At 44.6% G+C, this 16164-nt stretch overlaps 1 protein-coding gene across 2 annotated transcripts in view; it reads left to right on the top strand.

The window, feature by feature from the left end:
* The window catches only part of b4galnt4 (beta-1,4-N-acetyl-galactosaminyltransferase 4), a 603648-nt gene that overhangs the window by 435185 nt on the left and 152299 nt on the right, over nucleotides 1-16164 (top strand). For both annotated transcript variants that reach the window (XM_033039185.1, XM_033039186.1), the window contains exon 8: nucleotides 8064-8142. In XM_033039185.1, the coding sequence (XP_032895076.1) occupies nucleotides 8064-8142 (79 nt within the window). The remainder of the gene's footprint in view (nucleotides 1-8063; nucleotides 8143-16164) is intronic.

Below are 16164 nucleotides of genomic sequence, written 5' to 3'. Positions count from 1 at the left end.
TCTCAGCTGTTGAACCATCTGAAACAATTGCACAATCTGCTTACCAGGTAATGTGGGCTGCAAGTTATAGACAGATGGACACTTTTACTCAGAGCTGGTACAAGTTTAATTCCAATATAAAAAATATTTAAGGTTATTTCAGGGGCTACAAATTTTAAGAGATTATTTTCGCTGAATTCAGTAGTCTTATTTGCCTATCCTTAAACTTGCCAACTGCGAGGAAAACAGGCACTTCGGCCCACAGAGTCTGCACTGACCAGCGATCCCCGCATATTAATACTACCCTATACACACACACTAGGGACAATTTTACATTTATACCAAGCCAATTAACCTGCAAATCTCTACGTCTCTGGAGTGTGGGAGGAAGCCGAAGATCTCAGAGAAAACCCACGTGGGTAACAGGGAGCACGTACAAGCTTTGTACAGACAAACACCCGTAGTCAAGATTAAACCCGGGTTTCTGCCGCTGTAAGTAGATCGTGGCACTGCAGTTTTATTGCTGAGGTGTAGTTGTTTTGGGCTGGGGATAGAGGTAAGTGTTCTGTGAGATATTTCGATGCTGTTTTCAGGCATTGAAGCCAAGCTTGCAGAATGGCCCTTTGTTTTAAGGGGGTGGGAGAATGTTCCTTGGTGGAGTGTCACAATCAACCAAAACTGTGCACCCATTAGAAGGAGTAGATTGAACTCCTCATATCTGAGTCTGAAGAAGTCTCGACCTGACATGTCACCTATCCATGTTCTCCAGAAATGTTGCCTGATCTGCTGAGTTACTCCAGTACTTTGCCTCCTCATATCTTCACTCTTGATTGCAAACTAGAGGCACTTTGCATTCACGTAATGTAGTATTATAGAATAGTTGGCTCCACTAACCAAAGTTAAATCCTAAATTGTGATACTGTCTGGAAAGAGTTGGCAAATTTTCCCTGTAACTCTGAGGATTCCCATTTCCATCCACATCCCAAAGGCATATAGGTTGGTAGGCTAGTTGGCCTAATTAAATTGTGTGGTAGATGCGTGGTAGAATTTTGGAGTAGGGGACAACTTGACGAGAATGTGGGGAACATAAAGTGAGTGCTTGATGGATTTTCTGGATTTGATGGAACGATTAGCTTATTTCAACGCTGAATGGGTGCATGGCCACCTTGGTCTAAAATTTTCTGCATGACCAGCTTTGGACAGGATAGCAAAGGCAGTGCAATAAAGTTAACACTTGGAAACTTTCTTCATTGTTCAATTTTTCTCAATTTTATACATCTTGTCCACTTAATGCCTGCTTGGATTGAAGCTGACCAGCCTGCAAGAAATCAGTTTGGGCAAGGGGCAAGGTCCACATTGCCACATTTCTCTAAACTTTATTTTTTGGTCATTCTTCCTGTGAAGTTTGGAGATAATGTACTGGCTGGTAGCATGCAGGGCCTTGGAAGGTAAAAGCATGGTATTGGCCGCCCACTCTGTTTCACCTGATGAAGGTTTTGTTCGGGCCTTCAGAGCTTCTTCCAAGTTCAGTCAATGATTCAATTGAATTAGTATCTAGGTTTTCCTTCCTCAAAGCTCTCGATCCCTCTTGCTGGCAGAAACGTTGCCGTGTCTGTCAAACAATCCCCAGGCCGGAAAGATATGTAAGTTTTACAAGTGTTCCCAGGAACTGATGGGAAGTTCTGTCCTTTTCCTTCCCCACCTTGATCTAAAGCTACAATCCAACGTAGGATATTGCTGCACTACCTGCAGTATCGCTGTGTATTGTGTCGCAGTCCCAGAGATCAGGATTCGATTCTGAGCTTGGATGCTGTCTGTGTGGAGTTTGCACGCTCTCACCATGAACTTACCCTGAGTTTCCATACATTTCCCCTGGGTGCTCCAGTTTCCTCCATCTCTTTGGTTGTTGGATTAATTGGCCCCTGTGAAGGTGGGAGAATCAGAGGCTGTTAATGAGAATGTGGTGGATGTTCATGTTAAAATGTGTTTTTGAGTGATCTGTTACGTTTAATTGTATGACTGACCTGGCCAATGAAATTCCTCGTATGTTGCAAAACATACTTGGTGAATAAAGTGTGATTCTGAATGGGAGTTGTGGAAATAAGTAGAGGAATGGGATTGATGGGTATATTCTGAGAGATAGCAACAGTTCAATTGGATGAATGACCTACTTCATCAGGAAATATGAAACAAATGAATATCTGATGGTATATATATTTAGGAACACGAAAGAACTACCTTACTGGTACAAGAAGTAATTTTTGTAAAGATTTCCATGAAGCCACCTTCTGGCAAAGTATGTAATATTGGTGTCTTAATTATAACATCATTTGCTTCAACAGGTTTCTACATTGCAACAGATGAATGATTCATATAAAAGTTGTTTGAGATCAGCTCTAGAGGTTTGCAATACAAAATGAGTGGCATTAGGGACACATGTTATCAATCTTGAATTGCACTAAACAAGTTGCTAAAGTCACAGATCCTGTAGAAATATTGTAACAGATGAGGAAGAAGGTTTAATTGGATTACATTATAGGGTATAGCTCATTACTATTATGTGCATTAATATGTTTGGAGCTTACCCTCTTGTCTCTCTTTATCTGCTGTGCTGAGGTCTCCATTTGGGAAAACTCATGAATATCAACATTAAACAGCTCAGCTAACAAAAAAAAAAATGATAGATCTAAGATCCATCTGCTGTCTCATAGCACCAAAGAGCCAGGCTTGATCCTGAACTTGGGCACTGTCTGTGTGGAGTTTGCACAATCTCCCTGTGACCATGTGAGTTTATACCAGGTGCTCCAGTTTCCTCCCACATCCCAAAGGTGTGCGGGTTTGTAGGTTAATTAGCTTCTGTATATAGCCCCTAGTGTGTAGTATGCGGAAATAGGATAGCAGAACGAGCGGATAGGTGATCGATGGACATGATGGGCTGAAGGGCCTGTTTCAATACATAATCTCTAAGCTAAAGATTGGCAGTTCTATGTGGCCAACTCTGCACAGGCATTCTTTGAATTGGAAATTTACACTGTGTTCTATTGGAATAATTTTTCTTAAAGAAAATGTGCAAACCCTAATTTTATTTCCCTTGTTCTTAAATTATTTTTTATCTGGTCTATAAAACTACTGTAGACACTTTAAATCTCTAATTTTAATAATCCCTCAATTTCCTCTTGAGAAGATAAACACCAACTCTCTAACACATTCTGAAACATGTTCAGGCCAGGTAACACATGGATTAAAAGAATAAGGCAGCTCTATCTTGTTTAAGAAGGAACTGCTGATGCTGGAAAATCGAAGGTAGACAAAAATGCTGGAGAAACTCAGCGGGTCTATGGAGCGAAGGAAATAGGCAACATTTCGGGTCGAAACCCTTCTTCAGACTGATATGAGGGTGGGGGGGAAGAAGAAAGGAAGAGGTGGAGCCAGTGGGCTAAGGGAGAGCTGAGAAGGGGAGGAGAAAGTAGGGACTACCTGAAATTAGAGAAGTCAATGTTTATACCGCTGGCGTGCAAACCGCCCAAGCGAAATATGAGGTGCTGTTCCTCCAATTTATGGTGGTCCTCACTCTGGTCATGGAGGAGGCCCAGGACAGAAAGGTCGGATTCGGAATGGGAGGGGGAGTTGAAGTGCTGAGCCACCGGGAGATCAGGTTGGTGATAGTAAACCGAGCGGAGGTGTTCGGCGAAGCGATCGCCAAGCCTACGCTTGGTCTCACTGATGTAGAGCAGCTGACACCTAGAGCAGCGGATGCAATAGATGAGGTTGGAGGAGGTGCAGGTGAACCTCTGCCGCACCTGGAAAGACTGCTTGGGTCCTTGAACGGAGTCAAGGGGGGAGGTATAGCGACAAGTGTAGCATTTCCTGCAGTTGCAAGGGAAAGTGCCCGGAGTGGGGTTGGTACGGGTGGGAAGGGATGAATTTGGGGGTGGTTCGGGTAGGAAGGCAGCTCTATCTTGTCTGTCGAACCACAGAAAATCAGCTGTCCACCATCAGGATCAGGAGAATGTCCATTTTGTTCCACTTCCATTTTGTGTACCAATCTCTGCCATAGTATATTTTTTTAAATCAGATTTCACTTGGGCAGCTTACACGCCAGCTGTATGAATATTGACTTCTCTAATTTCCAGTAAGCCTTGTTTTCTCTCTTTCTCCATCCTTCCCCCTTCCCTGTTCTCCGACCAGTCTGACTGTCCCTCAGATTACATTGTATCTCTGTTTGCTTTGTTGTCACCTTCTCCTAGCTAACAATGACCTATTCTACATTTTCCTTGAATGTCATCTCTTTTGACCTCTTACACTTCGTTATCTCTGAAGCTCCCTCTCCCGCTCAGTCTGAAGAAGGGTCTCGACCTGAAACGTCACCCATTCCTTCTCTCCAGAGATGCTGCCTGTCCCGCTGAGTTACTCCAGCATTTTGTGTCTTTCTTCTGCCATAGTATCATTCATCAACGCCTACCAAGCTTCCAGTAGACTTCTGTACCATAAATTCACAACTGTGTTGAACCTACACAAACCGGGCTGGATTCAAACCTGGGCTGGAGTGGTAGAATAAGAGATTGTCAATCCATGCCCCTCCCTGTTTACATAGAAACATAGAAACACAGAAAATAGGTGCAGGAGTAGGCCATTCGGCCCTTCGAGCCTGCACCGCCATTCAATATGATCATGGCTGATCATCCAACTCAGTATCCTGTACCTGCCTTCTCTCCATACCCCCTGATCCCTTTAGCCACAAGGGCCACATCCAACTCCCTCTTAAATATAGCCAATGAACTGGCCTCAACTACCTTCTGCGGGAGAGAATTCCACAGATTCACCACTCTCTGTGTGAAAAAAAATTTCCTCATCTCGGTCCTAAAAGATTTCCCCTTTATCCTTAAACTGTGACCCCTTGTTCTGGACTTCCCCAACATCGGGAACAATTTACAAGCAGATATGTACCATAGGTTTTGGCTTTTCATCAGTTTGCTTCATTCTAATGTCAAGTCTGGTTTGTAAACCATTACGGAATGATTCAGCTACACCTGTTTATTGCATTTAAATTTCTCTCACCATCAAGCATAATTAAGTCCAGAGTTAAATAATGGTCTGTTGGGAATTGGAGTTGATCTCAGTTAAATGGCTCTCACAGCCATTAGCTCAAGTTCAATTGCATTGATACATATAATGAGCAATTTTATTCTGGAGTTGGCACAGGCACTACCTGTGAGCTGGATGAGGAAGAGAGCACTGTGGCAGTTAGTCGTGTTCTACTGCCAGGAAGATGTCTTGTAGGTAGAAATTTATTGAGCATTGGCTTCAGACTTCAGTCAGTAGCTTGCTTTAGAGTGCATAGCCTTCAAGGAGCTGCTTCTCTTAAAATGACCATTCTGTTTATAAGTCGACCTCCACCACGAGGTGCATTAGCTGGCAGCTCAAATCCAATGCTATCAGAGCTCAGCAGACTTTCCAGTGCAGCCATGTTTGGCAGCGGTGCACTTTGCAATCGATTTTGTTTCAAATGTCACGTTCTTAAAGGTTATGGTATATTCGCAAGGCATTCCTGCTGGCTTTTAAATTCCAGGTGACTTTCCAAGAGTGCTCTGAAAGATTGCCGCGTAACATTTTCAAACTAGTTATTGAACTGCGGCAATAGAGATCTGTGTTCTGAGGGGGGGGTGGGCGGTAATGATCAGAACATTATAATTAATCTGATTGGAAGCTGTGGGGTCACTTACAGCTCTCTTTTCACCTTGACCTCTCTTCTCTTTTTTTGTCGCATAGTATCCAGTCAGCGGAAAGGCTATACATAATTACAGTCAAGCTGTCCATAGTGTGCCGATACAGGATAAAGGGAATAACGTTTAGTGCAAGATAAAGCCCAGAAAAGTCTGCGGGTGTCCAATGAGGCAGTTGGGAGATCAGGACAACTCTCTAGTTCATGATAGGATGGTTTAATTGCCTGTTAACAGCTGGGAAGAATGGAAGGAAGGTTTGTTTGCGTGGTCTGGGCTGCGTCCACTATTCTCTGCAATTTCTTGCGGTCTTACATGTTCCCAAGCCACGCTGTGACGCATCCCAATAAAATGCTGTCTACGACACATCTGTAGAAGTTGGTGAGAGTTGTTGGGGGACATGTCAAATTTCCTTAGCAGCCTCAAGAAGTGGAGGCGTTGGTGTGCTTTCTTTTCCCTTGCTTCGCTATGGCTGTTCCAGGGCAAGTTGGTGATGATATTTACATCCAGGAACTTGAAACTTTCATCTCCCCTTCGGCACCACCAATATACTGTAGTATGTGTACGGCTTTGCTTCCTGAAGTAAATCATAATCTCCTTTGGCTTGCTGACATTGAGGGGAAAGGTTGCTGTTATAGTACCTGCCTCAACTACCTGCTCAGGCAGCCTTGAGGTGCTCCCGTGCTGATTGTTATCGAGGTTGACACATTTCCACCAATACGAACAGACTGTGGTCTGTGAATGAGGATGTCGAGGATCCAATTGCAGAGGGATGCGCAGAAACCCAGTTCTGCGAGTTTGGTAACCAGCTTGGAGGGGATGATTGTGTTAAATGCCGAGCTGTGATCGATGAATAACAGCCTGACATATGAGTTTTTGTTGTCCAAGTGGTCCAGAGTGGAGTGGAGAGCCAGCGAGATCGCATCCACTGTTGATCTGTTGTGGCGGTAAGCGAACTGCAGTGGGTCCAGGTTTTTGTCAAGGTAGGAGTTGATTTGCTCCATAATCAACCTCTCAAAGCACTTCATCACCACCGGCGTTAGTGCCACTGGTCGATAGTCATTGAGGCACGTCACCTTACTCTTCTTGTACTCCTAGATCCCTCTGCTCCACAGTATTCCCCAGAGCCTTGCTATTTAGTGTCTTCTTCTTGCGAATGAAACATAAACCAAAGGAATAGTTAGATCTCAAGCCGGGTGTTGAGCAGTACTTAGTGTGAAGGTGAATCTGCCCTATTTTGAATTCCCAAAGTGTAACATCTCACTCTTATCATTCCTCTATCCACTTGCCCAACTGATCAAGATCCTGCTGTAATTTTTTTAAACTATCTGTGATAGCATCACTTTAGTGTCATTGGCAAACTCACTAATGAGTTAGTGAGTCTTGTACATTCTCATCCAAATGATGAATATAAACTACAAATGGCAATGAGCCGAGCACCGATCCTTGAGGCACGCCACTAGTCACAGGCCTCCTGTTTGAAAAACAACCTTCTTTCATCACTTTAGGCTCCTTTCCATGAAGCAAAATCCCATCGGCAAGATCTCCCTGGATCCCATGCGATCTAATCATCCAGAGAAAACTACCATGCAGAACCTTATGAAATGCCTTACTAAATTCAGACAAGATTAATGAGTACTAACTCAAGGATTGGAAGTTCAGCTGATTGGCAGCGCAACTGAAGAATGGACCATTGTGGAATATATAAACTACAGATATAAGGGTTTACTGAGATCACATGGACTAGTGTTTTGATTTTGTAATGTGCTGTACCATCCACTACATGCTCTCACAATTTTACCATACCAATGGAAAATTGCTAGGAAGAGTTGGAGACCAGGCTGTGTCTTTGAGAGGTATGAAGGATATCCATTAGGTGGTGCACTTGGAATCACACTACAGAGATGAGGCTATGAATATAAAGACATCAGGGGGTGGAATTGAACCGGAACCAACTAACCACCAAGGGTGGCATGGTGGCGCAGCGGTAAAGTTGCTGCCTTACAGCGCTTTCAGCACCAGAGTAGTGGGTTTGATCCCGACAATGGGCGCTGTCTGTACGGAGTTTGTACGTTCTTCCTGTGACCTGCGTGGGTTTTCTCCAAGTCCTTTAGTTTCCTCCAACACTCCAATGACGTACAGGTTTGTAGGTTAATTGGCTTGGTAATTGTATTATAATTATAACAATATAATTGTAAATTGTCCCTAGTGAGCAGTGTCGCTGTGCGGGGATCACTGGTTGGCGTGGATTCGGTGGGTCAAAGGGCCACTTTCCTCGCTGTAACTCTACACAGCGTCATGAAACAGCAGCCTAAAGACTTGCTTCTACAAATGTCCTCACCAGTGCATTTTCTTTCTCCACAGTGTTATTTCTGCACGAAGATACTATTTTGAGGTGCTTCACAAACAGGATGATAAAGGATCTGATCACGTGGAAGTCGGGGTAAGTGACAGTAGCTTGGCAATTTCCAAATGGGCTATTCATTAGCCGAGTACCCCGAATCTGATCAAGTCCAAGTTGGTAAACTGCACCTGCGAAGATTATTTCATTGCCATTTCAGTTACCCGTAAGGCAGCCAATGTTGCCACTTTAAGTTAAAGAGTGCCTTCCTCAATTAGGCTGATTGATATTCTAGCAAGGATTTAGTAACAGCATTATTGTGATAAAAGTTGAAAGATAGTCTGTGTGGTGAGACTAGCTTGCAATTGATGCCTGCTCTCAGAATGAGCCTTGTTCTGTGCACAGTTTTAATGTCAAACTCCATGCATTTACTAACTTACCCGTGTGTACTGGTGATAATGCTTGACATTTAAGAAACATTTCTGTGCGTAGGATGGCATTGGAAACCGATAGATAAATTGTTGTGGAAAACCTGGAGTAAATTGAGTAGGATGTCTGCTTGAAGGCTGACCGCAGATTAATGTCAAATTGTATTGTATTGTATTGTATTGTATTAAGTGGGTAGATAGACACCATTAATATAGAAGGAACTATCTGTAGTGTACATTTGAACAACCATTTTGCCACAAAGACCGCAATGTCATTACTTTCCATTTCCCAGACAAACCAGGCTTCAATATTAAGTGCCATCTGCACACTGGTGGGTCTGATGAAGGGTCCCGACCTGAAACGTCACCTGTGCCTTTTCTCCAGAGATGCCGCCTGATCTGCTGTATTACTTCAGCACTTTGTGTCTACGAAAAGCAAAAGGCTTACTTTCAGCACCAAGTGCTGCATTAAGGAGATATTGATTTGGTCCGGCCAAGGAAGATGAAGTCGTAGGGGTTCTAGGGAAGAACTCCATGTCTATAAGATTCTTACAATTTGCAGACCTGCTGAATAGATTACGTTACTGTGGGGAGATTGTTGCAAAGAGCTCCTGAAGGACATTACAGCAGACAGTGACTCACAAATGGCAGCACAATACAGTGAAGCTAGAATACAAGATGACAGCTTGAAGATGGTCATGTCAGAGTTGATCGCTTTGGAGGCATTCCAGTAAGGGGGAGTCAGAAGTGGTGACTTTGTGACTACGCAAGTGACAGGCGGAAAGAGGCGATTTGTGCTTACAGATTGGAAGGTGAAGTCTTATGAAACCAGACACACAAAGACATTGAAAAGCAGCTCAATGAGAAATTATTCCAAATGAAATTCTGGCATCAAATGAATTGTATAATTGCAACTTTTATCATTGTTGAAGAGAGCGATTGAACTCGTAATTTTAAAATTGAACAGCTTCGTGCCTGCAGGTAATAAATACCATGAAAGGTGTGTCAGACTCTGCAATAGAACGATTGCTGAAGCAGCAGTTCCTGAACAAGATATGAGTGAACGAGTGTGATATTTATTAAAAATCATTAAATGGAATTTATGGTGGAATTGCTGTAAAGAGTTCAGCGAGGAAAGAGAACAAGAGATTGAATTAATCTATAGTTGGTTGAATATATGATTGTATGTTGATGTAAATAGTTTATCCTGAGTTATTAGTTGATGGATAGTATATGTTCATTTATTATTTAAGGGGAAGCGGTGTAGTGTGTGTATAAAAGCAAATGGACCAAGAACTGAGTCTACCATCTAGTAGGACTTTGATAGATTGTACCTGACATAGCTATTAAGTTGAGAGCTACTGCCTTCAATAATGGATGTGCTTTTAATAGCTCTGTCTTTTGTTTATTTGCTTATGCAAGCAACAACCCAGAAGAGCTGACTGGCATTGCTGAGTTAATGTAAAGAAGCATGGAAAAGATCAGTAGTTGTATTAGTTACACCACTGAGGGATTGCACAAGATCCCCAGCATGCCGGCACAGTGGCACAGCGGGCAGAGCTACTGCCTCGCTACACCAGAGACCCGGGGTCGATCCTGAACTCTGGTGCTGTTGGTGTGGAGTTTGCACACTCTCCCTGTTCCCCTGGGTGCTCAAAATTTCCTCTGACATTCCAAAGACTAGTGGGAGGGACAGGAAAGGAATTGGGGGGCATGGATTGGGGTGGCAGGGAGTGGTTCTGAGAAGTTAACTAAAAATGGTGCACTCAATGTTCGTACCATTGGGTTGTAAGCTACCCAAGCGGAATATGCGGTGCTGTTCTGCCGATTTGCGTGTGGCATCACTCTAGCAGTGGAGGAGTTATGCCCCTGTCCCACTTAGGAAACCTGAACGGAAACCTCTGGAGACTTTGCGCCCCACCCAACGTTTCCGTGCGGTTCCCGGAGGTTGCAGGTGGTTGCCGGAGGTTGCAGGCAGTGGAAGCAGGTAGGGAGACTGACAAAAGCCTCCGGGAACAGCACGGAAACCTTGGGTGGGGCGCAAAGTCTCCAGAGGTTTCCGTACAGGTTTCCTAAGTGGGACAGGGGCATTATTACACCTTGACCAGCCAGTGCTGAATCTTCAACCTAGAACCTGCAGTCAGCTCTTCTTCTTCTTCTTTCGTGTGGCGTGCACAGCCTAAAGTTGTTGGACAACTTGTACTATTTGATCTTCCTTTTGTGCACGTCGAGTTGATTGCATTAGTCGAAACAGGGCGGACCACATGAAGGTTGCAGTCTTCCACCCCGCAGTCAGCTAGCTGGGCTGTCAAAGATCTTTTAACTGCTTTGAAATATCTTTGGACATATTTTAAAGAGGATTTAAATGACATCAAACTAAATGAAAAGGTTAAAGTACTGACAAATTATTGAAAAATTGAAATAAAATACTTCAAGCACACGCAGTAACTATCTGCCTCAGGATCAGCAACCGCATTCAATTGAACAGGTTGCTGTTTATACACCTGCTCAGCTGGGAGTAAAATTCAATTAAGAAGTCATGCCTGGGATTTTGTGTGGAGTACCAATCTGTTGTTGTGCCCTCTACCAGCTCAGATCATGTTGACTGGCTTTGGAATCAGGGGCATCTCTGCTCGGTATATAGAGAGATTTAGAAGGGAAACTAGACCCTTGGCCAACAAAGCCCAAGCTGATGAGAAAACGCACATTTTTACACGAATCACATTCTCATCAACTCCCCACCTCACCTCACCTCCGATTCCCTCATTGACCATTGAACGTCACGAGGGGCAAATGGCAGTTTACAGTGGCCACTTGTCCTATCAACCTGCAATTCTAAGGGGTGTGGGAATAAACTGGAGATCCCAGTGGAAATCCTCGCAGTCATGGGGAGAACATTCAAACTCCACATGGACAGCTTCGGAGGTCAGGATTGAACCCGGGTCGCTGGAGCTGTGAGGCAGATGTTCTACTCGCTGTGTCACCCAGTGCTTAACCGTGGGCTAAATGACAGGTCCAGCAGCTGAGTGGGAGATCAGATGTTCCACTGTCTGACACCTGAGACTTCTGAAGATAAACACAAAATGCTGGACTAACTCAGCGGGCCAGGCAGCATCTCTGGAGAGACAGAATACTCCTCTTCCCATTCCCACACTGACCTTTCTGGCCTGAGCCTCCTCCACCGGGGGAGAGCGTGAGGCCACACACAAATTGGAGGAACAGTACCTCATCCTTTGTTTGGACAGGTTACAACCCAGCAGTATGAATATTGATTTCTCTAATTTCAAGTAATCCTTGCATTCCCTCTCTCTCTGTCTCACCACCGCACTTGACTTCTTGCTAGTTGTACTGTTCACATCCATATATCCCTTCATTATCATCTCTTCCACAGCCAGCAATGGGCCATTGTGAGCTCCAACTTTCCTTAGTCATCGGTGCTGGCTCTGATCTATTTTGTTCTGAACCTTTTCACAGCTCTTTCTATCTCAATCTGAAGAAGGGACTCGGTCCTTGTACACCGGTCACTGAAAGTTGGCTTACCGGTACAGCAGGCAGTGAAGAAAGCTAATGGAATGTTGGCCTTCATAACAAGAGGATTTCAGTATAGGAGTAAAGAGGTTCTTCTGCAGTTGTATAGGGCTCTGGTGAGACCACATCTGAAGTATTGTGTACAGTTTTGGTCTCCTAATTTGAGGAAGGACATCCTTGTGATTGAGGCAGTGCAGCGTAGCTTCACGAGATTGATCCCTGGGATGGCGGGACTGTCATATGAGGAAAGATTGAAAAGACTAGGCTTGTATTTACTGCAGTTTAGAAGGATGAGGGGGCTCTTATAGAAACGTATAAAATTATAAAAGAACTGGATAAGCTAGATGCAGGAAAAATGTTCTCAAAGGTACACAAAATTGCTGGGGAAACTCAGCGGGTGCAGCAGCATCTATGGAGCGAAGGAAATAGGCGACGTTTCGGGCCGAAACCCTTCTTCAGACTGATGGGGGGTGGGGGGGGGGAGAAAGAAGGAAAAGGGGAGGAGGAGGAGGAGCCCGAGGGCGGGCGGATGGGAGGAGACAGCTAGAGGGTTAAGGAAGGGGAGGAGACAGCAAGGGCTAGCAAAATTGGGAGAATTCAATGTTAATGCCATACGGACGCAAGGTCCCCAGACGGAATATGAGGTGCTGTTCCTCCAATTTCCGCTGTTGCTCACTCTGGCAATGGAGGAGACCCAGGACAGAGAGGTCGGATTGGGAATGGGAGGGGGAGTTGAAGTGCTGAGCCACCGGGAGTTCAGGTAGGTTATTGCGGACTGAGCGGAGGTGTTCGGCGAAACGATCGCCCAACCTACGCTTGGTCTCCCCGATGTAAATCAGCTGACATCTAGAGCAGCGGATGCAGTAGATGAGGTTGGAGGAGATACAGGTGAACCTTTGTCGCACCTGGAACGACTGCCTGGGTCCTTGAATGGAGTCGAGGGGGGAGGTGAAGGGACAGGTGTTGCATTTCTTGCGGTTGCAACGGAAAGTGCCCGGGGAGGGGACTCAATGTTCTCAATGTTGGGCGAGTCCAGAACCAGGGGCCACAGTCTTAGAATAAAGGGGAGGTCATTTTTCACCCAGAGAGTTGTGAATTTATGGAATTCCCTGCCACAGAGGGCAGTGGAGGCCAAATCACTGGATGGATTTAAGAGAGAGTTAGATAGAGCTCTCGGGGCTAGTGGAGTCAAGGGATATGGGGAGAAGGCAGGCACGGGTTATACATAGGGGACGATCAGCCATGATCACAATGAATGGCGGTGCTGGCTCGAAGGGCCGAATAGCCTCCTCCTGCACCTATTTTCTATGTTTCTATGTTTCTATGATCCGAAACTTCACCTATTCCTTTTATCCAGAGATGCTGCCTGACCCGCTGAGATACTCCAGTATTTTGTGTCTATCTTCGGTGTAAACCAGCATCTGCAGTTCCTTCCTACACCTGGACTTCTGTTAACTTAGCATGTGCAGAGGCCTGACAGATATTGTATGGTTCGTAATCAGTCAGGTTTCAGTTAGCACAACAGTTGTGGTATGGTGGCACAGCGGTAGAGTTGCTGCCTTGCAGCGCCAGAGACCTGGGTTCGATCCTGACTATAGATGCTGTAGATACGCAGTTTACTCATTTTCCCCGTGACCTTCGTGTATTTTCTCGCAGTGCTTCGGTTTCCTTCCATGCTTCAAAAATGTACAGGTTTGTCGGCTAATTGGCTTGGTAAAATGGTGATTTGTCCGTAATGTGTGTAGGGTAGTGTTAGTGTGAGCGGATAGCTGGTTGGCGTACCCTCGGTGGGCTGAAGGACCTGTTTCTGCGCTGCATCTCTAAACTAAACTAAACTTAAAAAAGCAGGCCACAATATTTTCCCCATGGAACTTTAATTCATGCTGAGAATCCCCAAGTCTGTGATATCAAAGGACATGAATTCTGTAATGTTTAATGTCATCATATGCCTTGCACGTCAGCTTTGAGTGAAGCTTGTGCTATTAACATTTACATAATTAATGTTCAATAAAATTACTGGGGCTGCTTTGGATTATGCTCGTTTGAATGTAAGTTATTAGAAATATACGTCAATTGCACCATTTTTAACAGCTTGAGAGCCAATAGATAGGATTACTTTATCTCACAAGTTCCTCGCGATAAATTTTTCTTTAAAAGTGTCGCTGGCGGTTCATGAAAGATAACCTGACAAAGCAGCCTAATCATGTTTAGTCAAAGATTTTCATTAGCGCTCAACTTGTTTTTTGAGGGGAAATGCACAACAACAGCTAAAAATAATAATCTAAGAACTTCTGAGTGGTTGGAAAATTATACGGTCATAAGATCATGTGATAAGAGCAGAATTAGGCCATTTGGCCCATCAGGTCTACTCCACCATTCAATCATGGCTGATCTATCTCCCTCCTAACCCCATTCTCCTGCCTTCTCCCCATAATCTCTGACACCCATACCAATCGGGAATCTATCTATCTCTACCTTAAAAGTATCCACTGACTTGGCCTCCACAGCCTTCTGTGGCAAAGAATTCCACAGATTTACCACCCTCTGACTAAATAAATTCTTCCTCATTTCCTTCCTAAAAGAACACCCTTTAATTCTGAGGCTATGGCCTCTAGTCCTAGACTCTCCCACTAGTGGAAACATCCTATCCACATCCACTCTATCCAGGCCTTCCACTGTTCTGTATGTTTCAATGAGGTCTCCCTCATTCTTCTAAACTCCATCGAGGCCAAGTGCCATCAAATGCTCATCATATGTTAACCTAATCATTCCTGGGATCATTCTTGTAAACCTCCTCTGGATCCTCTCCAGAGCCAGCACATCCTTCCGCAGATATGGTGCGCAAAATTGTTCACAATATTCCAAATGCGGCCTTACCAGCGGCTTATAAAACCTCAATATTACATCACTGTTTTTGTGTACAAGCCCTCTCTGAATCAATGCTAGCATTAAGTTTGCTTTCTTTACTACCAATTCGATTTGCGGATTACCCTTTTGGGAATTATGCACCAGCACTCCCAAGTCCCTTTGCACCTCTGATTTCTGGATTCACTCCCCATTTGGAAACTAGTGTACGCCTTTATTCATACCACCAAAATGCATGACCCCTCATGATAGCCACTTTGCCTTCAGCCATCCAGCCAATCTGCTATCCATGTTATCTACCCTTTGATAGCATGGGCTCTCATCTTCCTTTGCAGCCTCCCACGTGGCACCTTATCAAAGGCTTTCTGAAGATCTAGGTAAACAAGATCTACTGACTCTCCTTGTCTGTCCTGCTATTTACTTCTTCAAAACATTCCAGCTAATTTGTCGGGCAAGACCTCCCCTTCAAAAAGCCATGCTGACTTTGGGCTATTTTATCATGAACTTCTAAGTACTCTGTAACCTCATCCTTTATAATAGACTCTAAAATCTTACCAACCACCGAAGTCAGTCTAACCGGCCTATTGTTCCCACTATTCTGCTCGGCTAACTTCATGTGCAGCGGGGTAATAGTGGCTCTTCTTGAAGCTGGAGAGATTCTGTGTGGTAGTCAGAGTGTGAAATGTTGGAGGTCAGAATTGCCAGTAGTTACATGTGTAGAAGAACAATAGTATACGGAGACTTCTCCGTGGATTGTCACCTTGTCGTGGTGGAGAAGCGTGTGTGATCCTGAGAGCGATGCCGTCTGGAGCTATGCTCCTGGTAGGGTCACCCATGGCGGTAAGGTCAAGGGGGAGGTCTCTGACAAAGAGCAATCCAACCAAGACCTCAATGGTGGAACAGGCGGAGGATGATGGCTGACCTTAGTGGAGCGTCACAACGGCTGGGAAGGCGGATGAAGGCTGCAGCAGAAAAGGGTCCCCGGTCGTCGTGGACTCCATGCCACTGGATTCTGACCCAGATCTGTCAAGGACCGTGTGTTGGCTGCCTGTGCACCAGTCTCCCCACATTAAATTAAGTCACGCACAGGCGTCCTCCATGAGAGGACAGTCATACTCGTTTCGATGATGAATATACGGAGAATTCACTTAACATTCACTTAATCGGGAGCACAAAGATGTTCAACAGCTGCTCATAGTGCACCTCATTGCAACGATAAAATAAACCAATTTGTGATGCACCTTTTCATGATGTGATGAACCAAGGTTTGAGAGGGATGAATGGGTTGTGTGTTGCTTGGAAG

This window comes from Amblyraja radiata, chromosome 20, assembly GCF_010909765.2.
Source record: "Amblyraja radiata isolate CabotCenter1 chromosome 20, sAmbRad1.1.pri, whole genome shotgun sequence".
NCBI lineage: Eukaryota > Metazoa > Chordata > Chondrichthyes > Rajiformes > Rajidae > Amblyraja > Amblyraja radiata.
The sequence above is the reverse complement of the archived record's forward strand: the minus strand, read 5'-3'. Positions and strand labels throughout refer to the sequence as shown.